The sequence below is a fragment of the Synchiropus splendidus genome, chromosome 14, assembly GCF_027744825.2.
Source record: "Synchiropus splendidus isolate RoL2022-P1 chromosome 14, RoL_Sspl_1.0, whole genome shotgun sequence".
In the NCBI taxonomy this organism is placed as follows: domain Eukaryota; kingdom Metazoa; phylum Chordata; class Actinopteri; order Syngnathiformes; family Callionymidae; genus Synchiropus; species Synchiropus splendidus.
This window is the reverse complement of record NC_071347.1, coordinates 1,316,877-1,344,339: the sequence shown is the minus strand read 5'-3', so window position 1 is coordinate 1,344,339 and position 27,463 is coordinate 1,316,877. Positions and strand designations below refer to the sequence as shown.

At 41.8% G+C, this 27,463-nt stretch overlaps 3 protein-coding genes across 8 annotated transcripts in view; 2 read left to right on the top strand and 1 right to left on the bottom strand.

The window, feature by feature from the left end:
- The window catches only part of LOC128770474 (unconventional myosin-IXAa-like), a 63,924-nt gene extending 50,702 nt beyond the window's left edge, over nucleotides 1-13,222 (top strand). For all 4 annotated transcript variants that reach the window (XM_053884964.1, XM_053884966.1, XM_053884962.1 and 1 more), the window contains 10 exons: nucleotides 507-618; nucleotides 1,497-1,558; nucleotides 2,288-2,480; nucleotides 2,631-2,759; nucleotides 3,001-3,106; nucleotides 5,408-5,539; nucleotides 7,709-7,832; nucleotides 8,774-8,979; nucleotides 9,323-9,444; nucleotides 11,352-13,222. In XM_053884964.1, coding sequence (XP_053740939.1) covers nucleotides 507-618; nucleotides 1,497-1,558; nucleotides 2,288-2,480; nucleotides 2,631-2,759; nucleotides 3,001-3,106; nucleotides 5,408-5,539; nucleotides 7,709-7,832; nucleotides 8,774-8,979; nucleotides 9,323-9,444; nucleotides 11,352-11,749 — 1,584 coding nt within the window. In that variant the 3' untranslated portion in view covers nucleotides 11,750-13,222. The remainder of the gene's footprint in view (nucleotides 1-506; nucleotides 619-1,496; nucleotides 1,559-2,287; nucleotides 2,481-2,630; nucleotides 2,760-3,000; nucleotides 3,107-5,407; nucleotides 5,540-7,708; nucleotides 7,833-8,773; nucleotides 8,980-9,322; nucleotides 9,445-11,351) is intronic.
- Nucleotides 13,223-15,602: 2,380 nt separating this feature from the next.
- plex9.2 (PML-like exon 9.2) lies at nucleotides 15,603-17,011 on the top strand. Of its 2 annotated transcripts, XM_053885166.1 has the most exons (3): nucleotides 15,603-15,663; nucleotides 15,725-15,799; nucleotides 16,242-17,011. In XM_053885166.1, exons 2-3 carry the CDS (start codon nucleotides 15,727-15,729, stop codon nucleotides 16,880-16,882), a joined length of 714 nt encoding a protein of 237 aa, XP_053741141.1. In that variant the 5' UTR covers nucleotides 15,603-15,663; nucleotides 15,725-15,726; the 3' UTR covers nucleotides 16,883-17,011. The 2 variants fall into 2 exon arrangements, with proteins under 2 accessions (XP_053741141.1, XP_053741142.1); XM_053885167.1 differs by having other exon boundaries at nucleotides 15,659-15,799.
- mpi (mannose phosphate isomerase) lies at nucleotides 16,999-27,385 on the bottom strand. Of its 2 annotated transcripts, none has more exons than XM_053885164.1 (8): nucleotides 26,148-27,385; nucleotides 25,587-25,714; nucleotides 23,288-23,488; nucleotides 22,242-22,383; nucleotides 21,967-22,146; nucleotides 20,984-21,157; nucleotides 20,598-20,806; nucleotides 16,999-19,800 (listed from the first exon to the last, which is right to left on the bottom strand). In XM_053885164.1, exons 1-8 carry the CDS (start codon nucleotides 26,188-26,190, stop codon nucleotides 19,582-19,584), a joined length of 1,296 nt encoding a protein of 431 aa, XP_053741139.1. In that variant the 5' UTR covers nucleotides 26,191-27,385; the 3' UTR covers nucleotides 16,999-19,581. The 2 variants fall into 2 exon arrangements, with proteins under 2 accessions (XP_053741139.1, XP_053741138.1); XM_053885163.1 differs by lacking the exon at nucleotides 26,148-27,385 and adding an exon at nucleotides 26,038-26,061.
- Nucleotides 27,386-27,463: the final 78 nt, after the last annotated feature.

Genomic DNA, 27,463 nt, shown 5'->3' with positions numbered 1-27,463 from the left:
GCTGCATGTGAAAGGACAACTGCTCTCCACTACGATGGCCTGAATTTAAATCATTGAGCACTTTCCTTGCTGCCAGTGGCAGTCACACATGTTACTGAATCTCCATTTAGACGGCATCTTTGCTTCATTTTTTCAACAAGTATTGATCTACAAAGGTGTATGACATATGCAATGATAGCTCAGTGTTGCTCTGTATTGGTTGTGCATTTTAATTGGAGGTCATTATATTTGAAATGGCAATAAATGAATGCAAGCTAAAATGATATTGGAGAAAGGTATCAGATAGTTTTTTTAGGCTAATTTGTCCTTTCCACTTTCTGGCAACGTAATGCCCAGGTTATAATTCTAACATGCTGTTTTGGTGCAAAATACATATGTAAAGTAGCAAACTAGAGGATTCGGGTTTTAAAATACTAAAGCAACAATTGTAATTATTTATTATCTGTCTGTAACAATCCATACAACATCGTTTTGGTGCTGATGAACTTAGTGTGTGTCACCTGCAGGTGGAGGAACACAATGGCCACATCTTTAAGTCCACACAGTACAGCATTCCCACCTACTGTGAGTTCTGCTCCTCTCTCATCTGGATGATGGACCGAGCCTGCGTCTGCAAATGTGAGGACACTCTGACCACATTGTCAAAAACACTTGACCGACATGAAGTACCTTACAACACCAGTTTTTTAGAGTGAGAGAGCAAGTTCCCAAGTTGATAAGACCCAGGACACTAGCTTGTTTATTTTCAACGTATGATTCTTTCTTTCTCACTTCTTCTTCAGGAAATTCAGTTACAATTCAATTAGTCTCATCTGAACTGAAATCTAAACTTTAAAAATAGTTGACTGCAATTGTGAGTAATTGGTTTGGTACAGAGTCCTGCTTAAGACGTTTTGGGTTTGGTTAACTTAAGGCTTGGAGACTTGGGGAAAGCAAAAGTCAAACATGACTGTGTGCGTGTGCGCGTGTACTTTGTGGGGACAAATTATTGACAAATCACTATCCTTGTGAGGACCCTTTGACATTGTGGCGGCATTTGGCTGGTCCCCATGAAGTGATTCAGAGTTTGAGTTTGAGTTTTTAATCAACAGAGTGAGGACATTTTTGCAAAGTGAGGACATTTTGGCCAGTTCTCACTTTGTCAAGGCTCAGTTTGATGGTTAAAACTACAAAATAGTTGGGTTATTATAATTGGGTTTTAGTTTATGCTCACGAGTAAAGGTTAAGTTCAGCCATTTGTTTTAAATGGTTATTTTTTGGGGGAGATGCTGGGGATAGGGTTATGTCAATGTATGTCAATGTCCTCACTAAGATAGAAAGAGTGTGTGTGTGTGTGTGTGTGTGTGTGTGTGTGTGTGTGTGTGTGTGTGTGTGTGTGTGTGTGTGTGTGTGTGTGTGTGTGTGTGTGTGTGTGTGTGTGTGTGCATGCGTGCGCGTGTGTGTGTGCATGCGTGCGCGTGCGAGTCTAATTAAGGCCGCTGCTTTGTCATTTACAGTGTGTCGCTACGCCTGTCACAGAAAATGCTGCTTCAGGATGACTACACAATGCAGCAAGAAGGTAGTGTGTTCAGTAAAAAAAAATTGGGAATTATTTTTACTTTCACATCCGAGAGGTCTTACATTTGTGGCCATGAGATTACATACATACACGTGGTGTCCAGATGTAGCAAAGGTCAACCACTGCTGTAGACAAAAACAATGGAGAGATCAGTCTTTTTCCATCACGGTACCAGGGGAGATGATTGTTTTTCTGTTAATCAGCCAGGACAGCAAACTTGCTCCCTCAATAACAGTATGAGCGATTTAATATACTGCTGGAACCTATAACAAGCATTTATAGTATATATCTTTCAGTGTGACTGATCAAAGTAGAAGTACATACATACGTACATACAGTATATCGCTTGGTCCTGTTCAAGGTAGCAGGGAGTGCTGGAGCCCATCCCCGCAGGCAGTGGGTGAGAGGCAGGAATACACCCTGGACAAGTCGCCAGTCCATTGCCGGGCGCACACACCATTCACATACACGCCTGGGGGTCATTTTGCAATTAATCTCGTGAGCATGTCTGGGTGGAAACCAGAGAAACCAAGGCACAGGGAGAAAATGCAAACTCACTATTGAATGTTTGTTGTCACACAGTCAGTCTTAAAGGTGTTGGAGAAGTAGAAGAAATTAAAAAAAAGTTTCTATTGTTTTTGCAATGAAGAGTGTTTTTATTTTTGTATTAAAATGTTGTCATGTGACGAGAGTGAATGAATCTTGTGAATGTGTGTTTATGTTGTGCAGTACGATCTGGAGCTGTCGTCTCGTCAGTTTGGCGTGGAGCTCTCCCGTCTGACCAGTGAGGAGCGAACGGTGCCTCAACTTGTTGAAAAGCTCATAAACTACATTGAGATGCATGGCTTATACACTGAGGGGATCTACCGGAAGTCTGGCTCCACCAATAAAATCAAAGAACTGAGGCAGGGACTCGACACAGGTGAAGAGAAATCTTGGACTGTGACTTGTGGAGTTGGGTGTTTGAAAGTCTTTTTCCTAAGGCAACATAGTGTTCTTCATGTCAACATTATCTATTTGTCTTTGCTTTTGACCGCTGTAGTGAAACAATGGAAATGTTTTGTGTGTGTAGATGTGGGAAGTGTGAACCTGGACGAGTACAACATCCACGTCATCGCGAGTGTGCTGAAGCAGTGGCTGCGTGACCTGCCAAGTCCTCTCATGACATTTGAACTGTATGAGGAGTTTCTGAGGGCGATCGGTAAGTTTCAGTAACATGCGCTTCGCGTGCTGCAGTGGGTTTTTCATCCAACCAAATAAGCACATACAGGTTGACCTAGCAGGTGTCAGCTCAAACAAGCAGCACCAGACTGTTTTTGCTTGAATTGCAAATGTTCTTTTAATAACTTGGCTTTCTATTTTTTTCATACCACTGCATCATATGTGCCAGGGGGAAGCAAGTGCCTGCTGTGATTATCAGTTAAAGTCTATATACTCCATAGGTCAGTCGAACAAAAGTGAGGTGATCCACGGGGTGTACTCGCTTATAGAGCAGCTGAGCCGGACTCATCTGAGCACACTGGAGCGTCTCATCTTCCATCTGATTCGGTAAGCCCATGCTCCCAAATAGTGTACCTCATAATGTGGTGAAATGTTTTTACCTTTGTATGATTCAAGGAGAAGTGACGATTAAATCAGGATTTTCAACTGGGGAAGGAAGACTTGTCATTTGATGAAATATTTGATGATTGTAGGAAGTTGGCAAAGGTCTTGGTTTCAGAGAGATTTTTTTCAACACGCAATTTAGTTGATCATTCAGAGTGATCAAGATCTCGGGAGGTCCCAGCAGAGTGGAACTGGTGGAGACAACTGTGTTAGTGGTGCTGTGTCACAGGAGGGTGGCCTGAAGGCCACTATCAAAGCAACTGGAGTTCAGGTGTTATTGCACATGGTGTTAACTTCACAGTAGAGCTGTGCAGTCTGATGGCCAGCAGTAGCACTGCTTCCTGCACTGAAGGTGTCTCAGTCGTCCGCTGAAAGAGCTGCTCAGCTCCTCTATGGTGTGGTGCAGTGGGTGAGCGCTCTTGTTCATGATGGAGGTGAGCTTGACCAACATCCTCCTCTCACTCACCTCCTCCACAGAGTCCAGTGCACAGCCCAGGACAGAGCTGGCCCTCCTGACTACCTTAAGTCTCTTCCTGTCCCGCTCTGTGCTGCCCTAGGCCCAGCAGACAGATGCATAGAAGAAAGCTGAGCTCTACACATGCTGATGGACTTGAGTCTCCTCAAAAAATGGAGGCCACTCTGACCCTTCTTGTACAGTGCGTCAGTGTTGTGGGACAGTTTATTGTTGAGGTGAACTGTCCACTGTCTCAATGTCTTCCCCCTGGATGATCACCGGCATGTGTGGGAGTGTTCATCTACTGAAGTCAACCACCATTTCCTTTGTCTTAGTGGTGTTCAGGCTCAGATGGTTGCGCTCACACCACTCCACAAAGTCTATGATGACCAACCAGTACTCCTGCTCATTCCCCTCACACACAGGCCAGTGGAGTTGTCAAAGAACTAGATGGAGAAAAGGAAAGGTGATAGGAGCTGGGGCTCTACCACCTCTGACTCACAGCTGCGCATCCGCACTTACTGTGGATGGTCAGTGAGGTAGTCAATGGTCCAACCACTCCTGCATCCTCCAGCTTCCCCCTGCAGCAGTGGCCGCCTGATGGTGTTGAAGGCACTGGAGAAGTCAAAAACATGACCCTCACAGCACTGCCTATGGTCTCCAGGTGGGTGAGCGCCTGCTGCAGCAGGTAGATGACTGCGTCTTCTCCCCCTATGCTGGGCAGGTGGGCAAACTGTCACGGGTGCAGGGTGGAACTCACCATGGAGCGGAGGAGGTCCAGGAGGAATCTCTCCATGGTCTTCATGACGTGGGAGTTCAAGGCGACTGGTCTGTAGTGGGCCGCTTCCCTGGCGTGCGCTTAATTCCTCTCCACACGTCTCGCACGTTGTTCTGTGCCAGCTTCTACTCCAGCATCCTCCCATAGTCCTTCTTGACGTGCCGTATCCTCCACTGGAGCACGCGCTGAACTCTCCTCCGCTTCTCTATGCCACCTGAGATGAAAGCCATCTTCTTCTGATTCAAGAGGACTTTAAGCTAAGGGGTGACCCATGGGTGGTTGTTAGAGAAGCACCATATCCTCCGGGTTGGCACAGTGCTGTCCACGCAAGTTGATGTAATCTGTGATGCAGTGCATGAGGCCGTCAATATCATCACCAGAAGAGATGCTCCAATCCGCGGTCTGGAAACAGTTTTGCAAATACTAAGTTCAATTATTAACAACAAAAACAAGAAAATATGAGTGTGAAGAAACAAAAAAAGTATTTTATAAAGTATCTTGTGAACTGTGAACAGATGCACCGGTGTAATCACAGGTACCTGCAGTATACAGCGAATGACCTTGTGCAACAATACCATGGCTGGCATGTAGTCTGATTTTGGCAGAAGGTCATTGTGATCACTTTGCTCAATGTCTTGCATTGGTTTAAGTTTTTTTTTTTCAAGACGCCACAGGTCAAATTGACCTGGCCGACTGAATCAGAGATCCTCTCTTGTTCGAACAACAAACTGGATTTCTGGATGAAACAACTAACCAAACAACTTAAAGGTCATGATTTACCTTAACAGTCCTATATATAAAGAGCAGTGGAGCTATTTTCTTTTATTCTTTTTTCTTTGTTCTTTCTTTGTAAGTTCTTTTTTGTCTTTAGTGTCCCTGCAGTGATCAAATGCTATCTTCCAACAGCTACATCAATCCTATAAATTGTTAAACACTTCTGTGCTGCATCTATGAGCTGGTAAATTGTGACAAAATTTTGTGTTCCTCTCTCGACCAATCTGCACTGTTGCAGGATTGTCTTGCAGGAGGAGACCAACAGGATGTCTGCCAATGCCCTTGCCATTGTCTTTGCTCCCTGCATTCTTCGCTGCCCTGACTCCATCGACCCACTGCAGAGTGTCCAGGACATCAGCAAGACCACTGCGTAAGTTTTGTTGATAATATTATAGTACTGAAATTAAAGAGCTTCTGTCCTGCTCATTTGATGAGCTTGGATTCCAGTGGCGCACTTTGGTAGTTTTTTTTTTTTTTTTAATGACATTTGAAATGATGTATGTTGGAAAAGAGCAGGCATGGCTTTTCTTTAAGGGTGTAGTTTATAGCACCAGCACTTGAAGGAGCAGGGAGATTTTCAGGGATCATGAAAGTGAGACTGCTGGTTCCTCAGCAGCAGGCTGTTAGCGCGGCTACCACTTAGCTAACACCCGCCGGTCCGAGCATGACATTCAGAACACTAAGCAAATTGCCCAAGAAAGAATTATTAATTTCCATGAGCCAGATGAGCAGCCTTTCTCAGGTGTTGTTTACTCGAAGAGGGAAACAACAGAATGTTGTTTTGGAGTCAGGTGCAGTGTTCGTTAGCCACCTGAATCTGAAACTTTTTGAAGCTTTCATAAATGCACTGCTCAGTGTGTAAATATATCACGGACATAGCAAAGTTTCAAGAGATTCACCAAACTGCGACTTGAATGAAATGTTTTTCAGTTGTCCCTTTGACATAATAGCTGCCGAGTTCAGAAAGGTTTTTCTATTTTTTGCCTCCGTGAACACAAACGTGTCTGAAATAAAATGATTTAATGGTTCATTTTTTCACTTCATGTACACCGAAGGTCTCATCATTTTCATTACAAATGATTTGTTTATCCATGTGATTGGTATCAGTGACTGATGGTGATTGGCTCTCTGGCTGATTGGTATCGGTGGCAGCAGAAATCCTGATCGGATCATCCCTAATTGCTGTGTGTTGTTGCAAAACATCCTCTGTTGGGTTTTAACCCTGTGACTCCTGACTATGGACCGCTGCAGAGAACTCGTCAGATGTAATCCAAGCTTTTATTTCCACATGCAGGAGATGGACGTATGGTCACCAGGAAGTTTCCATAAATAACATAACCATAGTGAGATAGGTACTGTAGAAAGTGATCCCAAACAAACCACAACTGTTTCACCCCTCTCCACAGGACACAGACACAAACAGCATAGCGCTACACGCCAATGGAGACTACACTGCTCCGTAACTCAAACTAACAAGCTGAACTGTAATTCAGGTGAACATCGCCAGCTCTGCACTCATCACCACACACGCTACAGCAATGAAAGTTAGCCATGACTATTTACAATATATGTAAAAGAACCGAAACATCAGTCATGTGACTTCCAGAATGTGCGTTGAGTGGAAAAAAGTGAACATGCGTAACTATCCGTAGATGCTATTCACATCTACACTTATGTGACTAACATAATAAACCCTGCAGCTACAAAAGCGGCACTGCAGCGATATGAATTCTCAACATCTTCATTTGCATGGCGTAATATATTGACGTTGGGACAGTTGCCTTTTGCATCCTATACTGACAAGAAAGGCAGCCTTCAGCGTGGCTTATTGACACACTTGCAGCGCAACACATGAAAAAGACACATAGTTTGGGGTCAGGGTAATGGGATGGTGCTCCATCCATGCTCCTCTATGTTCAGCAACAGAGGTTGGGGTTTGGGTAAGCGCTGCGAGGTGCGATCCACACCTGTGACCCCACCCCGTGCGGCTCTGCATAATGAACTTCTCTCAGTCCATTGAAACACTTATGCGTAACATTTTACGCTGAAGGCTGCCTTTGTCATCACTGTAGTACACAAAAGTCCACTTTCCTAATGTCAGTATATTACCCCATGGGAGTGAGTGAGTTTGTTCTTCACCTGCGATACCCAGTAGACCTTTAGATGTTATGCAGCACAGTGGACTGTTACTGTCCTGTAACTGTATGTTGTCTTGTCCTTTTTCACTGCAAAGACAGTAAAGTCTTATATACCATACTTTACAATAACAGCAATCTGGAGTCTAATGAGACTCATACAGTAAAACCTTGTATGCCGACTGTTCAACGCCACTACTTTCAGAATGTATTAGTAGAAGGCAAGCGTGTGTGACTGTCATTATTAGAGATTTCCTGAGGTTTTTTAGACCTTAGCTTCAGAGGCCAGCTCCCGGTTGAGAGGTTGTTACTGGTGTTTGTAAGGTAGCACTGGTAAAGCCTGTCTGCTAAGAGAGTTAACATGTTGCTGAACATCCATCACTGTGCGCTCATTCTGTCTTCAGGTGTGTGGAGCTGATCATCAATGAACAGTTAAGCAAGTACAGAGCTCGACTGAAAGACATCAGTACTCTGGAGTTTGCTGAGAGCAATGCCAAAATGAGACTGACCCACATCAGGAGGTCACTGGTAAGAGTCTACAGTCATCCAGAAATCAAGCTCAACTAATGCCCTGCATGTTCCTAAACTCCTACATACAACATCCCATTAAAAACATTATTCAAGAACACTGGAAAAGAAATGGAGAAACTGTCGTGACATAAACAGACTGTCCATAAATGTAGAAAAAACATAACTCATGGTCTTCTCAAATCAGAATGCGGACAGCAATTGTGACACTTTAGATGGGGTACCAGAGTTGAGATTTCTGGGTATCAGTATACAGTAGATGAGCACCTCTCATGGAAACAGCACGTAACTAACAGCAGAATGAAAATGTTCAGACAGCTGTATAAAATGAACAAATGCAAATTCTACTTGAATGAAAGATCACTGGGAACACTGCTCTGATACTCCCTCGCCTACTCTTCAGACTGGAGGTGTGGGGGGACACCAACCAAAGTCGCACAAGACCACTGCTTCTGCTACAGGAGAAGGCTGTTAGAATAATGGATAAGGCAGATTACAGGGCACATACCAATGAACTGTTTGCTGCCCAACCCTGCCACTCAGCAGTGTGTGTATCTCAGCCAACCATTTCCACCCACATGTTTTACATCAATATGAATCCCAAAGAACTTTATTAGGAGGCGTAGAAAGTAAATCCTGTCACAACAGTGAAGCATTACACACTAGTCGAAGCAGTGTGGCACTTGTCTGTTTGTCTTTCTGCATGACAGCGCAGAGCCTAAAGGTGAGGCTGCCACTGTCCTGCCTGCATGCCGTTGTAATGGTGCTGTCACCGGACCTACTCCCTGACTGGGAACTTTTGAGGGAGCCAGCTCTCACTCATTAATGTCAGTTGTTTCCTTGACTGGTCCTTGGCTGGAAAGCGGTTTCTAGAGCCATGGATTGTTTATTTCTAAATTGACTTTGCTGCTTTTTTATTATTATTTATCTTCTCCTTGTAGAGTAAAAGTCTTGCTCAACAAAGTGGCTCACACTCATCAATGACATTGCTGCCCCTAAGTCCAAAGGCGTCTGGTGTGCTGGATGGAGAGACGGCTCGTGAAGGAAAGTGTGTGACCGAGGGACGGCTAAGTGAGCAGCAGCAAGCACACATGTTGCAGGAGGAGCGAATCCTCAGCCAACAAATAGACAATCTTCAACGAGAAAAGTAGGGGACATTTTTAATTATTTGCTGTTAATATATATATATATATATATATATATATATATATATATATATATATATATATATTGTCTTTTTTTGTTTATTTTTTCTTGTTTTTACTTCTTGTGTATTCTTTTCTACTTCTTTTGCTCTTTGTGTGAAAAACATTTCCAGAAGAAACAACTTTCCGTGTGTATTGTTGTATTGTACTCGGTTCTGATTGTTGTGCTGCACCACATGTACATGTACTCTTCCTGTTCCTATTCACCCAACATTACATTTCTATTGATCTATTGTTTTCATACTACAACAACGTTTGGTCATGGGCTGTAATATGTCTTTGCAGGGAGGAGTTGACCTATGAGATGCTAATTTTGGAGCCACAGGTGGTGGATGATGACACTCTGGATTCAGAGGACTCCACTGCAACATCAAACAGCTGTGAGAGAATTACCATGGAAACAGAAGGTAAGACATTTGTTGCAAATAATGGTATAATAAATCCAGGTTTCTGAGTAAATCAGAGTTTTTCACAAGTTTTAATAAGGAGCTTGCTCCACTCTTACCTCAGGTTTATACAGAGGCCTTATAGAGTGGCACAAACAACTATGAGACAAGCACGGATTACTTCATAAGAAAGGTTAAGATCCGGTGGCCTGTAAAAAATATTCATATAGACCAGGTTGACTTTATTCAAGGTTGGAATTCATCAGATAATGTAAGGCAGCTAATTAATATTATGTGGTCTGTATCTGCAGCGCATTCTCCAATATATCACTTGATGCTGAAAATGCTTTTGCTTTGGTCAAATGGCGGTATATGTTTCAATTTTTTTTTAAGTTTTTAAAGCTTATCAAATGGCTTAAAGTACTATTTAGTAGCCCAGAGGCTGCTGTTCAAACCAACAGACTAATCTCAGATTATTTTACTCTTGGAAGAGGAACAAAACAGGGTTTTGTTCTCATCCAATTGCTTCCAATGGAGATTCCACTCCACTCAAGTGGTTCGATAGGATAATAAAAACATTCCCTTGGAATGGTAAAAGACCTTGAGTACACTTTGGCAAATTACAGTAACCGGCAGATATAGGAGGGTTGGGTTTACCTAAACTTCTGTTTTATTATTATGCTTTTAATTTACGACACCTTCCTCATTGGACACTTCCTCCTCCATCTGTTTGTATGGAGCAGTCTGCTCTTGCCCCCTCATTACCAATGCCATATCTGTGTCTGTGTGTGCAAAACTCTCTGAAGGACTTGAAACATGTACAATTATAACTAACCTTAAAACAATGTGGAGTAAATTGGCTCCTTTGTTTAATTTTGATCCATACTTGAACAACTCATGATTAATTTGGTTAAATCCCAAATTTTGTATTCATAAATCCCCCTTTATTTAGAGGGATTGGCTGAGTAAAGAATTTATTTCATTAGGTGATTTATTTCAAAATGGAGTATTGAAACCTCATGAGAGCCTAGTACAGCAATATGGGATTCGCTAGTCCGAGTCCTTTAGATATTTGCAACTAGAGTACTTACTTGTGGGAATTTACTGGCTGATGGACTTATGAAGGCTCTCGGAAAGAACTGGAAAATAGATTTGAGTATCACAATACGTGAGGAGGAGTGGGGAAAGATTTGTATAGACTTGGGGTGAAGCCCACAAGAGATTGTTGGAAATGTAAATCAGAGGAAGGCCATTCACTGCATGCTCTATGGTCCTGCGACAAGGTACAGCAATTCTGGTATAAAGTGCATTACAGTAGCTATAAGATTGTGGTAAGTATTAAAAGTTGGATTCAGACAAATATAATGATAGGTAGACAGATTCTGCTTAGAGCATTCCAAGAATCGACTGCTGAAATGGCATTAGGGGAAGCATGTGAAAGGATGTCATATGCTTACATGACATGCTAGGAAGGTTAAAAGTATACCATCAGAAGCAGGATAAATATTTGATGTTAGTGGGAGCTCGATAAAGAGAGAGATAAAAGCTAAATTATGAGTGATACTCTTGGGAACTTTAAGATTACTCAATTGTTTTTATTGTGTTTTTTTAATGGTGCAACAGTATCGTATCTGATATATATATGACATTTACATTTTTATTATAATCACTGTAGCTATCATCATTCCTTTATTTTATTATTATGTATGTGTGTAGGCAAGTGTGTATATGTATGTATGCTGTTTTTTTTTCTTTCTTCCTTTTGTCTTTTGATGAGTTGATGTTTATGACTGTGATAGAATTTGTTGAGGAATATAACCAAGATTATTGTATATTTGTGATGACCACGGAAGGGTGGGGGTGAGTTTATTGTTTATTAAAAAACAATAAAAAATTGTCAATCACAAAAAGTGACCCTCCGATTCCAGATTGCAGCACATACCACCCCAGAACGTCTGAGGCGAAAAGCAGACGAACTCTACGACGACACCCTGACTTCCATTCTGCAGACTCCGCCTCCAACCTCTCTTTTTCCTGTCACGCCTCAGTTTCCTTAGCTTCCGATACTTCACCCGGCCCGACCTACCGATTCCGCTCTTCATCTTCGGGGCCTCTTCTTACCTCCTGCAGCTTCAGGGCACCAGAGTTCGAAGCGGACGGGGACCAAAAATCAGACAGGGCTCAAAAAGCCACTAAGGCACGACAAAGGCTCAGGCTGAGCCGCAGTTCACCTCGAGAGCCTTCTGGCAGCCACCGTAGAGATTCAGACTTCAGCTCGTCTCCACCGCAGCTGGTACCGTATGGATCCAATGACTTCATGGTCTGATTGATGATGTGAATGAAGCAAGAGCTGTCAAACCTGGATTAGGGAGTCTGGGTGGGTGACCATTGGGCCCCCTTCTCAAGTCCAGTCTGGCTGGGAGGCTACTTGATGAGACACGGACAGAAGTGATCCTGTGTGAACTTCAGAAAGACACGGCCTCCTACTGTTGCTCAGTGCTGAGCTCTGCAGCTGGAGACCCATACCACTGATATGGAGCCATACTGGTGGCCACCCTGCAGCCACGTGATGTCGGAACCGATCATTGGTCCTGGGAATGCAGCAGTTCTGTAATACAAAGAGTTCTCATCATCATCATCATCATCATCATCATCATCATCATCACTATTGTCGTCATTAGTGATGCTCAGAGTTGACACTGGCAGCAGTTTGGTTCATGCACACACATACACTACGCATTGTAAAGGTAACGGCAGGGTCAGTAAATGGATCACGTTTTGACCAAGCAAACCTATTGTTCTCAGAACGTAGAACGCAGATCGACCCATCTTCTGCAGGTCTCCTCAGGTGTAGTCCGACGTTTTTGACAGCTGCCTGGATACACAGACAAAACCAATGCCCCAATGACTTCCAGTTCATAGCTTCACTGGTCCACGTTGTTTCTGAGCTGTCAGCGCCCTCTCTATTTCTCTGCCAGTGAAATGTAGCAGACACTAGTAGCGTCAAAGAGTTTCCGTCCACATGTCTCCTGAACTCTTCCACTCTTCATGATTTGATACTGTGACTCAACTCTGCACTAATAACCCTGCAATATCTTTGCTGCGACCGTGTGCCATCATTAAAAGAACTGGTCCTGTCTGATCAGCAATGATACTAATATGGCAACATTATTGTGTGAAGTTTGATTTACTTGTGTCACACTGCGATTTAGCCACTGTCTCTTGCTAGCTTTAAAATATGTTTCGAGGCATAATGTGTCAACAGTGTAATGCGCATTACACGGATGTAAATAATGCAGCGGGCTCATCATTGATTGAATCTCCACAGAGCACTTGACCGGGGGAAACAGACTCCTGATCAGACCTGTGGTCTTGACAATGCAATTCGTGCATTATTCATTCAGTCATTCCACAGTAATGTCCCAAAAGTTGAGCCTGTCGCTAGAAAGCATGCTGTGCTTTTACTGTTTGCCTCTTTATACAGTGTATGTTATGTACTATTTATGACCAACGTTTTGTGGCTGTACATTGTTTTTAAGAAAGGATATATTATCCGTCATGAACTACTCTTGTTAATTTGCAATGTTGCTCCATGTGTCTGCTGTGTGTGTGCGTGTATGTGTGTGTGCACGTCTGGACATGGTTGTTCTCTATATAAGGTACAATTGTTCCACTTGTTTTTGTCTTTTTTTAAGGGATGCAAACATGTTAATAGCTGGAAAACAGAATAAACATTTACAGGAAATTCTGTTCTTATTAAAATAAGCAAAGTTCTACTGAACTGTATTTGCTCTTGCCTTTTTTGTCTCTATTGTCCCATCTTTGTTAATGGCACTGTATGCTCTTTAAGTCTACCTCATTCATTCATCAGTTCATCTCACCTAAAGTTGAAAGACACAGAAGTAGCTTTCAATTATTGCTGGGAAGTTCACTGTGATGGATGCTTTAAGATATTGTGCTGTGTTCACAGAACTTTTTTTGTCTCAAAGAGTCAGCCCACTCAAATATTTGGAGAAAAAAGAAACACAAACTCACTGATACAGTTCATACCTCCGCCAAGGAGCGTGCTTAGTTCAAAATGTGTTCAGTCAATCATATCAGTTGAACATCTCCCATGATTTGATTTCTCAGTTTTACAGCTGGAAGGTTTGGAACACAACCTGGCTCTAGTTAACACAGGTTAACACTCAAACTAAAAACATCAAGAAACCCTCTCGTTTCTATTCAGTGTTCAATGCTGATGGTCAGGTGTGGCCAAGTGGCCATGGCAGTCAAGATGGCACACTCTGCAGACCTGCTGGAGAGCCGTCATATGTGACTAGAGGCACCTACACAGTACACTGAGAAGACTCTTCTGTGATATCTGCTGTGCCAGCCGGCTCACTGTACCTGTGTCATTTGATGAGAGCGACCACCTTCTTGTGGTGAAGAACAATGGCAAACTGATGATTCCATCGGATAGTACAGTGAAGGGCGAGCGCAGGTGTCGGTGGTGACGTTGTTGTTGTGAAGAATTCAGTACAGAGGAAACATTAGTTTTGCTCTGTGAACAGTTTTGCTCTGTGTTATCGGACGTGACTTCACTGAAGCACCAGAGCAGCAGCACAAGAAAGAAGCTGCACAGTGTAATATTCCTAGAATATGTTCATAGCAGTCCAGTGTTTCATTTAATATAGTAATGCGCCACTTCTAGTATGTTTAGTATATGCATTGTTAATCACCGATGATGTAATTCATGTGGATGTGAATACAAAGGAGGATTCTGGGAAACAGAGGCCAGAGAACTTGATGATCCTTGGTTGCAAGAAACACCAAGAACAAGACACACAGAACATTTTTTATGAGATTTCACAGTAGCTCCCACAGGGCTGATGATCAGAATATTGATTAGATTGATCGTAATATTTAAAAAATTGAAAATACATCTAATAATAATGCTCATCTCACAGCAATGATAATCTGGGTGAAAAAAAAAGTATGAAGTAGCAATAATGATGCTGATGAATATAATTATTATATGGCCAATAAATAAATGTGGAATTACTCAAAGGAGGTCTGTACATATCCACAGAGCAATTCTTTCAATTACGATTATATCAATAATTAAGGTGTGAAATACATTTTTGGGCTCTTTATATATTTTATTGTGCCCCCTGCCCTCTGTTGGTTACAAGAACTGGAATATAAGTTAACATTAGAGTGATCTTCATCACTTCAATAGAACTCAATACCCACAATACACCAATACACCCACAGCAGCACAAAAGTCCGGTAACACGGGTCATCTTTTTTTTGTTGTTGCGTCAGTTGTCAGGGGAAAACATTACGTATTTGGGTGGTAAATCGGAATTCAAAAAGATAAAGCAAGCATAGTCTATGGTAGCATGATGGCTACACGTGTGAGATCTCAAACAAATTACACAATTTAGTAAATGGTCAAATGTTTTTTATTTTATTTTATTTATTTATTTTTGATGTTTTATGTGTCTTTTTGTGTCTCTGTTTCGATGTCGCTAAGTTCCTCCGTCCTCCATAGACTTTCTTGTACTACAGTCGCTGCATGGTCCATCTTGGTGCACCAAGATGACATTGCTGTAGTGCCCTGTTGAGGGGGCCGTTTGTTGGCGCCCCGCCAATTGGGGGAGAGCACTCAAAGTAGTGTCTATATATACAGTATATACTGCTTCGTAGTAGAGTCCAGTGATTCTTAACCATAAGGCCAGGGCCCATGTTTGGGCCGCGAGCGCCTCCTTGAGGGCCACTAAAAGTTTTTTGTTTTACACCTTTGGGCCGTGAGATGCTCAGTTTTAATACATCAGCCACATGTGGTGGCAATAGTGTGTCACTGAATTCACTTGACAGCTGCAAATTTGTGACAGTTAACAACTATGGAGAAGTTCTTGAAAAGAAAAAGTGATAAAGAAAGTGATGACAACAATTTACACTGTTCATGAAAGCACCTGTTGGAGCAGTTTTGAAAATGAATTAGAACATTTTGTGCCGATACTGTTATTTACACTTCACTTATATCGTGTTTGGAATTTCAATAAAATATATTATTTTTATTTTATTTCTATATATATTTTTTTAATCTAATTTACCCACAGACCGTGTCGTCATGTTCTCCACACGATCGTTAGGGGGCGATATACAGTGCAAGATATCATAGCATCGAAGAAGAATTCCCGGGCGGGAGGCCTGACTTCGACTTGAAAAAGTGATGAGTCGCATGCGCCACAGGTAGAATAACAAACAAATTGTTGTCGAATCGTTTGTGATACGTTTCTCCTGTCATGTCCAGAGATGCAAACTAATGACAAAGTTGTGTATTTCTCCGGGTCGCTGGTTTTCTTTGACTTAGAGACGACAGGACTGGGTAAGATCAGCTCATTTGCCCTCGTTTTTGCTGAGTCATATTTTTCTTTTCTTTTCTGAGTTACTTATTAAAATATCAATTGAGTGTTTTCCGTAGTTTGCAGCTCTGAAAGGTCATCAATAAGACTGTAATGTAATTGGAAGAAACTTGAAACGAGTCCTGCACTGTATTGGTGCCCTGCAAACCATCACAGTCATCTAGTCGACGTTAAAATAGTCTCGGTTTTATAGAGGTCAAAATGATAACGAGGAAATTGAATACAACCTAGTATTTTACTCACCATCTTTTCCTGGTCTCTAGCTTTCTTTCCTGTTAGAGGTATGAAGAGGTCTTCAAAAGTTTCTTTTTCCATAGATTATGTTTTATATGGCCGGCACGATCGCCATGGTGACAGTGTTCAGTACACTGAAATACATGTGAATGTGTTTCTTGTCTTGAGCAGGTCAGAACTGTGACATTGTCCAGCTGGCTGCTGTGAGTGGCGGCCACACCCTGAGCCTTTATGTCTTCCCTCGATCTCAAATACAGCGTGGTGCTGCCAAAGTCACAGGCTTCAGAGTGAGAAAACATCGGCTGTATCAAAATCGCCAGCCTGTCCTCACCAACTCCCTTCGTGAGGTCCTAGTGTCCTTCATAGTGTTCCTGCAGATGCTGGGACGCCCACTTCTCCTGGGCCACAACATCTGTCGATTTGACTGTCCTGTGTTGTCGAGAGCTCTTGACGAGGTGGACCTCCGATGTGAATTCCTCTCTTCAGTCTCAGGCTTCGTGGACACTCTTCCACTGGCCCGTGAGATGCTGAAGGAGCGTGGCCTACACTGCTTCAAACAGGAGAAATTGGTGGAGGAGCTACTGGGCGTTCGCTACAAGGCCCATGATGCGCTAGAGGACGTGCAAGCTCTCCAGGCTCTTTACAATGCTCTTGAGCCCTCCCCAGAATTACTCAGGAGGAACGTGGGGAACAATGTACAGACAAAAAAGGCAACTGCCTTAACTGGTCACCTCCCGACACAGCACCCCGCCTGGCTGCCTCTGAAACAACAAGTGCCTGAGGGAGGTGACGTGTCTGACGGCATGATGTAGTTGTACTGGCTTTGAACAGAAGTCAGACTGTGGACTAGATGCTTTGCATTCGGGATATTGATTTTATTTGTCAAGTCCTTAAATGTGTATCAAAATGTTTATGTCACAATACAATAAAGACATTCCTCGCAATAACGCAGTTTTCTTATCTCTTTGTGTCATGTGGTCGTCATTGCGATCAAATGTAACTACTGAACTACCAGATTAATAATTTCTAAGGTGGTAAAACTACTCTGCCAGGCTCTACTGACTACACAACATGTTCCTCCTTGAACCTTAGGGAAACAGACACATTTGCCTAGATTGAAATAATACTTTGGCCATAAAAAAATCTGTGCTGGTGATGTCCTGGTGGCCTGCAATGGAACATCTTGGTCTTTTTCTTGATGTGAAAATACAATGACAGGACAAGCTCAGGCAAGCAGACAGCATTTATGAAAAGAACGTTTTTTTTGGCTGCACATGATCAGTGTCAACATTGAGGATGATTCTCTGATGCATTAGCTGCATTTATTTTTAGTTCATCTTCACTTTACGACCTTTACTAGCCCACCAGACTGTTGAGTGATTATGTGGCTGTAGTACTCAACCAGCCACCACCATCAATACACTGACCAGACCAAGATATTTACCACTTAAGGTTTTATTAAACATCCATCTTTGACGTTCACCACACACGTTTTAAACATTCATGCTGCAACTACTCCACGTTTAAAACAAACTGACAGGAAAGAAAACACAAGTAAAAATCGCATAGATTTAATAGATTGAAGATACAGCGTGAACTGAAAACACCTACCTAACTATGACTTTGTTGTCACAAGACTAAACAACAGTACTTTTATAAGGTGAACTCCAGTATTTGCCTTCACAGAACAAGCAGCACCAGTGCGCCATACACCATAGGGGTGGGGCAAAAAAATAATAATCCAAACAATTAGAGGATTTACAGTTAATTTATTGCACTTCAATATTTCACACTAGAATGATCAAATTTAAGCTGACTCTGGATAAAAGCTCAAACATCAGGGTGCAAGTGCTCCAGTGATGGGTGAACGTTTAGCTGCATAAAGTGTACAGAACAACATTGTTTGTATCTTGAAGTTTTAAAAATGTAACAGTCAGCCCATCAGTGCAATCTCATTCTTCATCATGGAAGTTCAGGTTATGACACTGCATTGCACTGAACACAAGGAAACTTTAATACGCAATTCATGTGTTATTTTTTATAAATTTGTTTTGTGAGCAATTAATGAATAAATTCATCTCTTACATTTCTAATCCTAAACATTTCTGCATCTTGACAATTTCTGGAACATAAACATGCAGAGGCAACTGCCCCTCAGTATGGGATGCTTTTGACTGAGCATGAACAATAACTGATTAACATTTGCCTCATTATTATTGTGCACGACCAGCACAACACGGTGTAATGGCCTGTACTTTGGCCAGTCTGAAGAAGGTGCTTCCCATGAAATGCAATACTTTGGCTGACACCTACAGTGCATCTGGAAAGTATTCACAGGCTTCACTTTTTCCACATTTTGTTATGCTACAGCCTTATTCCAAAATTGATTTTAATCATTTTTGTTCCTCAAAATTATACACACAACACCCCATAATAACAATGTGATTTTTTTTTTTTTAGATTTTTGCAAATTTATTAAAAATAAAAAACAAAGAAATCACACGTACATAAGTATTCACAGCCTTTGCCATGAAGCTAAAGAAATGAGCTCAGGTGCATCCTCTTTCCACTGATGATCCTTGAGATGTTTCTACAGCTTCATTGGAGTCCAACTGTGGTAAATTCAGTTGACTGGACATGATTTGGATAGGCACACACCTGTCTATATAAGTTCCCACAGTTGACAATGCATGTCAAAGCACAAACCAAGCATGAAGTCAAAGGAATTGTCTATAGAGACAGGATTGTCCAGAGGCACAAATCTGGGGAAGGGCGCAGAAAAAAATTCTGCTGCTTTGAAGGTCCCAATGAGCACAGTGGCCTTCATCATCCATAAATGGAAGAAGATGGAACCACCAGGACTCTTCCGAGAACTGGCCGGCCATCTAAACTGAGCCATCGGGGGAGAAGGGCCTTAGTCAGGGAGGTGACTAAGAACCCGATGGTCACTCTGTCAGAGCTCCAGCGTTCCTCTGTGGAGAGAGGAGAACCTTCCAGACGGACAACCATGTCTGCAGCAATCCACCAGTTAGGCCTGTATGGTAGAGTGGCCAGACGGAAGCCACTCCTGAGTAAAAGGCACATGGCAGTCCGCCTGGAGTTTGCCAAAAGGCACCTGAAGTACTCTCAGACCATGAGAAAGAAAAATTCTCTGGTCTGATGGGACAAAGATTGAAGTCTTTGGTGTGAATGCCAGGCGTCATGTTTTGAGGAAACCAGGCACCGCTTATCACCAGGCCAATATCATCCCTACAGTGAAAGCAAGGCCATTTGCAATACATTGCAAATGTATTTTTAAATGTAATACATTTGTAAAAATCTAAAAAAAAAACGTATGGGTTGCTGTGTGTAGAATTTTGAGGAACAAAAATGAATTGAATCCATTTTGGAATAAGGCTGTAACATGACAAAATGTGGAAAAAGTGAATCGCTGTGAATACTTTCCGGATGCACTGTATCTTCTGACACCATGCCTGATGAAAACCATTTTGAGAGGAAGTAAGTCTCCAGCTTAGAGAAGACAGCAAGCACGAAACATCACCATCCCAGATTGGGAGGTGATGTGCAGAACAATACCCTCGTTGGCTGAAACAAACAAGACAGTGCCTCGTGTGAGGCTGATGTCAGAGAGCGCAGCGGCTGAGGTTGCTGTTGCATTGCCCTGGATGACCAGCAGGATACTGGCACTGTCCACTGCTACCACTGAGTACTGTAAAACATTTGGTGGCACCTGGAGGAGACAGAAGGACTCGCGTTATTCATGAAAACTGAACACCTGGGAACCTTTAGCAGGGAAATCACATGTATTAACTTGCTCTTTTAATCCACAATGGTCGAAAGTATGTAAATAACATTGCGCAGTGGTGCATTGTTCGTTGTTGGCGTCTTTCTGATATTAAATGCGATGTTACAGTTGAGGGTGTAATCTTGTTGAAGCTTGCCTATTGGACTGATGATTTTAAATACCCTTATAAGTTTTAATTACTGATGCGGGGTCATGGATTTTTAACAGCACCTGTTTTGTAAACAGCTGAGGCGATGCAATGCCTCGTGTTGCGTCAGTGTGTCTCCCGCTGACAAACTGCAAACCAATGGACATATGACCATAATTATCTTGATGTTACATTACATTGATGAACAGCGGAAACAGTGTGTTTTATTCTTGTTATATTATTATATAACCAAGTACTACACCAAACAGTTAACAAGATTTTAGAAATGTTCACAAACAACAGCTATGTCTTGCTTTAGTCTGTGCATGGAGGAATTGGCATAAGATGCCATGACTCTTTACAGATGATTTGCCCTTTCATTGATGCGTCCGTGTTAGTTCTCTTTAAATAAAAAACTCAAACTACTAATGGGATTCATCATTCTTTTCTGTTCCCTGTAAATGCATATTCACAGTGAGATGAAACATGATCCATCAGTGATGTGATTTATCATGATGAAAAAGAAATAAATTGCAGCAGAGCACTACTTTTAACACATTTTCAGTTTGATCGACAAAGATGTGGCATTAGTTACCTGGATCTTCATGACGGTGAAGTCAGGTACCGGGGGATCATAGAGGTAAACGTAGGGGTCTGAAGGATCCTGGACACAGGGGAATATTTTGGAGCTGGCAGGGGATGGGCTGTAGCTCAGCATCTCACACAGAGTGCTAACATCAATGTATTTGGGGGTCAGTCCTGCCCGAACTGTGTTGTCCGAGCACGCCATACACTCTATACAGTCTAGAAGAGAAGTGCGGCAACATTAGTGATGGTCACACCCTGTAAAAGTTCAGCTCAAACGTTTGTGAAAAATGGAAAAGGAAGATACACTGTGAAGAGAGCAAGACGTTTCTTCCAACTACTCTTTGATGATAAACACTGAATTGACTGAAGTACATAGATTGTATGAAGCCCCACCTCCATATAAATAGGCATGTGGCTCGTTGGCTCCCAGATACATGGCTTGGTCTGGTTCAAGGATTACATGATTGAGAAAGTAGATGGAGAAGCAGCCGATATCGCCAGGGTACTGGGAGTGAAGGCGGAGCAGCAAATCCCCATAACTTGGTGACGTGTCCTTCCCTGCTGCAACTGCATCAGTCCAAAAAATAATGTCATTTGTGGAAAAATCTGGAGCACAACAGTCAAGTTAATACACCCAGAGCGAGGCTCAGAATCAATTTACATTTGACATTGATACTCGTACAAGTACAAGTATTCCATGTAAATATCTGAAACTAAAGAACTGGTGAACTACAAAAAGTTGCAAAAATAATACATCTTCAAATATCTACACAACACACCAAATAAACGCAGCCACACTGAAGTACCGAATGCACAGAACAGGAAGTCCTTATTCATGTCAAGAAGAAATTAGAATGTATTAGATTTTGGAAAATCTATGTTTTCATGGAAAATGTCTTCCTCTAACCTAGAATTGCATGAACCACTCACTGTTCTTGAGGACAAGTTTGCAATACTATTTTTTACAGCATTTGTGTTGACTACCAGCGCTACCTCGCACTTCAGCAGCACTGGGATTTCACCCCCCAAAATGCAGGGAAAGTCCCAGCAAAATACAGGGAGGTGTAGGTCACACACAAGTAAATACAATGTATCAGAGGAGACTGAAATAACAAGCATTCCTTCAATCACGCTGGGCAGGGTCAAATGGACAGTGTGGTCGAAAACACTGTTCCTGAGTAACTTTTTGCCGCATGTGAAGTTGTTTCCACTCAAGGGAACAGAAACACTGTGGGAATTAAAATGAAACTATCACTTAAGATCTAATTTGTGCACCCATTAGCTGTTGATGATTCACAACCAAGACTGAAAGCAGAAAATCCAGAAGCACAGTGCTTTAAAGCACTGCATACTTTGTACCAGCCAAGAATACTCACCTTCTTCACTGACTCTCTTCACCAGCATGTTGAGTTGATCTACAAACACCTTTTTCTCACAGTTCATCATGCGTGTGAAGCACTTCTTCAGAGCCTGGTTTGTCAAGACCTGGTCCCCGATGCTTCTCCGCAGTTCCTCTGCAGCCTCATTCCCCACCAAAGCATGGAACTCCGGGACAGCTGCAACATGCACATATACGCAAACACACACACAGTTGTGTTGAATACTTAAACCTAACTGAGTCGTTCTTACTGGCCATTATCAAGTCTCTCACATTTTAGAAATCCAAGGATCTCGCTGAGTGGTCTGAAACCACAGAGGCCTTGGAAGTGGGTGAGTGCAATGGCCATCTCTGGCTTGTGGTTGTTGTCGGGATAGTGCTCCGGAAACTGCTCATGGAGTCGTGCAGCCAGCTCCTGACCACAGACAGACAGAAGGAAATGTCAGACAGAAAATGCGTACACCCAACTCCTGTTAAAGCAGGTCAGCATGTAACTGAACTAACTTTTTGGACTAGAGTAAAGTTACCAAACACACATATAAAAAAGCAAGGGCAAGCACAGACCCTCCCCTTCTACAGTGCATCATAGTGCGTCACTTGCTCATCACAATACCCCAATACCAGGGCTGGGTAATTCATTGATTGTTTTGCTCCCTCATTGTACTTGCCAGAGAACCTACAGTGTCAAAACTATACACTAGCATATGAACAAACGATACGAACAAATCATTTTGTTGCTAAAAAGGCAAGACAAATTGGTCTTCACTGCAGTCAAGTGAGCCACCATCAAGCTGCATCTAAACCTATGCAAATAAGCCATTTTCTATGGCAGACTGCCAACTTCTTCAAATAGTAGTGCTACTCATTCAAGTAATACAAAACAACAGTGCGGAATAAGGTATGACAGGCTATTTAAACAAATCCATGATCAGTCAGATTTGTGCCTTTGTCCCACAGCACTGGTCACCTCTGCCTGAAGCACAGAATGAGCATAAGGTTGAACAAGCCCCGTAGTCCGGATTTTACATCCAACTCACGATGCATTCTTGTTGCGCAGTGTAGATAAAGAAAACATTGCTCTACAATATTTATGCAATATTTAAAAAATACTAAGAATCTAAAAATTATTTAGTATTTATTATTATTTAAAATTATTATTTGTATTATAATTAGCATGTCTGAGTAAAGCAGACCATTTGGATGACTTTGGGTGGATAATTTTACAATCTTTCAGCAGTTGTGTACAACAAGCACAAGAGCTTCACCCAAAATCCCACTGATATGCAATGCTTTGCTGCACAAGACCTTGGCGAACTCACTCTGTTCGGGTGGGCCTGAATTGACAAGGCCGTGTTGACAGACAGAACTTTGAAGAGGAAGGGGAGATTGCCCTGGAAGCAGTCTTTAACCTTGGAGCCGAGGCAGGCTGGAAAATGGGTTATCCATTGACCAAGTGTGGTCTGCACAATCCTGTTGTCCTTAATCTGCGCATCACCTTTAGGATGGGCACCCATCCACAACTGTAAGATAAATTAAAGACAACACAAATTTAGGCTCATTCAAACACTTCAATTCCATTTTTCAACTATTTTGATGGTGGCATCTCTTTCTAACTACCTTTTTTTCTACATACGGATCAACCGAAACCAGATGTAGCGATAATGCAATAATTTCAAAGGATCCTAGAGTGAAAACAATGACATGTTCACTCTTTTTTTGCGTCTATCAGCACTCGTTTCACTAAGATCTGTTCGGATCATCTGCATGTCATCCCGTCTGTACTTGATTATAAAGCTCATTATTTGAATATCGGCATAAAGCACCGCACATGGACATATGAGGGAGAATGCATGGAGCGCAGAAAAAAGCCTTGCTTCACTGCATCTTGTAGTCTATTAGGACTACAGTTTACATAAGTGTTTGTTGTTTTGTTTCAACCTACAGAGAAGAGACTGTCTATATGTGGCATATCACCATGTGCCCAGCAACCCATTCATGAATGACGTACAGCCTTCTAACAGACTGGCCAAAGTTTTTTTTTCATTTTTGCCTAATTGTCATACTTGTACGATGATTTGGTCCTCTGTACGTTCGAACGCTGACTCGATAAAATCAATTATAAAAAGTGTTGGCAATGAATTGGGTCATCGAATCGATATAGCACATTCATTTAAAAAGTTTTCCAGAGTGTCACTGAAAGCTGCTCCTTGCTGTGCAGTGCACATTTTGTGTTCCCTGCATATGTAGCGCAACACAACTATACATGTAAATGAGACTGGCGCAACTCAACAGCATAAGTGAGATAAAAACCGCGCCCTCAGAAACATGATCCCTTTATTAAAGATGAAATCTCATGTGATCAAACGTATTTAAATGAAGTGGAAACATCGAAAAACAAATGGATAACACATAGAATGTCATCATTAAAAAACTATGGAGCTAGATATCTGCTACTGACTTGTACAAATGCATCTTGGTTATTGTACACTCAAAACATGTTTTTCTGCACTCACATCACCTTTTTTTTGCTCTCTAAATAATCCCGTTGCTCACTCATCCAAAGTGGCAGAGATCTAGCTCCATAAAAAAAAAGTTTTTATTGTCACCAATTCAGTAAATGTCAAAACATTCCCCTCTGCTTTGTTGTTTCTCTACTGCTCTTAGTTGACTGTTTTTTTTTTTGTATTTTTTGTCAGTGAGTTCCACATTTTCACACCCACTATTGCAGTGTACATTTGTCTTAGTGTGGTTCCAGGATATGGTTGATAGAAGTTCACTTTCTTGTCTGCTCCTCCTCATGAGGAGTTAATTTAAGCAGTTTTTGTAGATGATTCAGTATTGGTCCATTTCTGGTTCTAAACACGACTAACTAATTAGTATTTGTTCATTATATACAGCTGCCAAGATATTTTCATTCTGCTGTTTGTTATGATCTGTTTCTAAGTAGCCTCTCATCCATACTGAAATCCAGAATGAATGTAACTTCAGTTCTATGTGAAGGGTTCCACAAACAACAAAGACCTAAAAACTGTCGTCAATAATGCTGGACTTCACCTCAAAAATAGCCCACTAGCACGTCATTCTTCACTTAATTTGGAAAAAAGTTAAATGTTTATTTACCTTTAGTGTTAGAAATTTCATAATATCCTGCAAACGACAAATTTTGTTCGGCTGCATCTAGTGGTTTCTTTTCTTAAGAGCAAAATGAACAAAAAAAGAGCAAAATGTGTGCAAGAACACACATCCATAAAGGACAAAAATACTGTCAAATACCAGGAGATTCGTGAAAAGAAAGAGTGTAAATATGAAAATTTTGCCTTACTGCCCACCACTGCAAGTAATAGAATCAGGATTGATTATGCATCTTAATTTTAACTGCAACAGATTTAGAAATGCATGACCAAAACTGTCAAATTATTTTAAGAAACCTATGACGGTCCAAATGTCTTCATGCTTCACAGGAAGTTAAGTAAAAAATGCTGCAATATTTATGTTTGCATGTTTGCACCATGTGATCTTATCAAACTATTTTATCCAGAGGCCTATCTAGTAGCAGCTGTGTCAACATAATGTGAAGAAATCCTGTTGCAACCACCTGCCAAAGACAAACTGCATTACCTCTGCATACGGCTTTCCATCTTGGATGCTGGTCAAGGGATCGGCACCAACCACCAGTTTGGCAACTTCACTGTCCAGTCCAATTTTACCCCAGGCATAGTTCTGCACCACACAGCTCAGAGGGAACACTAATAGAAAAGACGTTCTATTAGAAAAAAAAAATCCAGCGGATGCAGTTTAATATTCACCTTGTGCTTAAGAGCAACACATCTCATGCTGTCTAATATGACAAAATATATAAATGTTCTTCTGTTTAATGGGTGTGTGGAACAATTAGTGAAAGAACGTCTTTATAAAAAATACAATTAAAAGTCCATTTAAGCAATTCGCATAATAAACAAGACATGACTAATAATAATCAATAAAAACAGTGCTATTCTTTCGGCGTAAAATGCTTTAAAATGAAGTCTCTACTGTTCAGTAAAAACAAGGTTTTATCATCCAAACGCACATACAAGAAGCTCAAACGTGTTACCAGTCACCAGTTCACTTCGCAGTTGCATACTGTGAAATTCCGGCGCAATGTATTTGTTCTGGATGTGGTCGCGAAACGAAACTTACCTCGGACTTCCTCCATTGCTGCGACGTCGGCAGTCAGCTGCATCTACGTCATCGGACTACATTTATATATAGCACCGCCTCCTTTCGGATGTTCGTTTTGATTGGACACACGACGTGACTGTGCCCGGGAATGGAACACGAGATTCAATTGGTTGTAAACTACAAGGGCGGGAGGGTATTCACGTCTATGGGCGGGAGACACCACACTGACGGTGGAGGAGGGGCACAACAAGATGCTTCTCAATGTAGTCCTCTGGTTTCACCATGCCTATGAAATGTGATTCTACAGCAACTGTTTCTAAAGTTTCGCTCATAGTGAACACTCCGCTAACAGCTGCGTCAATAGTAGGCTGAAAGGATTGCGGATTTGAATTGCAAAATGGACATTTGAGGGGAAAACATATTAGAAGATGACTACACGCGTCAGGTTACTAACAAATAAACTTCTTTGGCAATCAGTCCTATATTAGGCCCATACTGTCTCTTTCCCCGTAGCATTCAATGCACTACAGCCTCTGCTTGGTCGTGACGAAAATGGCGTCGCAGTAAGACACGCCCCTCCAAGGGGAGAAAGCACTCTGTCAATGCGGCGTCTACGTAAACTATAATGTCTGTCAGCATCCATGCGAAACGCATAGTGTCACTGGGCGATTCCCTACGTGCTGATTCTCCCACAGGACTAGGTTTTACAAGTAGGGAATAGTGTAACATTTATAAGACGAGACAAGGATTCTGCAGTGTCAGTTCTGCGCATGTGCGGGAGCTTCGAGCAGATGATGTCGTCATTACCGTTACTTGACTGGGACAAAATCTGAACTGGCCTTTCAGAAGCAGTACGTTTTAAAGGACAACTTTATTGACAAACCGCAAAGCTACAAACGTGTAGTGATTTTATCTATATGAGTACGTGTCGTTATGCAGTAAGCAACTGCACGTCTTTGATACCCTAATTAGTATTGCTACTTCATTACAATAGTATTTTTTGTGTAACAAATCACTACCACCTGGTGGTGGTTTTTGCTGACTGCATGTTAACATTTACATACCCGTTTCGTTCATGATCTTGTTTGTATTTGGGGATTATTTAAGACATACATTAAGGGAGTCACATTAAACTTCATTGACACAATTGAAACAATATAATTAAATAAACAATATAATTAAATAATATTTTAAATCATTAGAATGGCGTAACCTTTATACAGCTCCACAATGTCTAGTGAAAGCCTCCACCTTCACTCACACCGTATCAGACCAGAAACAAACCTATGGAAATGAGAATGAAATGCAGCTCTCCTCTATTTTGGCTTCAGGTC

Bases quoted from the DNA above. Each gene is read 5' to 3' on its own strand.
- plex9.2 (XM_053885166.1), top strand. From the start codon at position 15,727: ATGCAAACTAATGACAAAGTTGTGTATTTCTCCGGGTCGCTGGTTTTC. The intron at 15,800-16,241 runs GTAAGATCAGCT...TGTCTTGAGCAG, and splicing joins CTTAGAGACGACAGGACTGG to GTCAGAACTGTGACATTGTC.
- mpi (XM_053885164.1), bottom strand. From the start codon at position 26,190: ATGCAGCTGACTGCCGACGTCGCAGCAATGGAGGAAGTCCGAG. The intron at 22,384-23,287 runs GTGAGTTCGCCA...GTCTGTGGTCAG, and splicing joins TTCAGGCCCACCCGAACAGA to GAGCTGGCTGCACGACTCCA. The intron at 22,147-22,241 runs GTGAGAGACTTG...TGCATGTTGCAG, and splicing joins GATCCTTGGATTTCTAAAAT to CTGTCCCGGAGTTCCATGCT.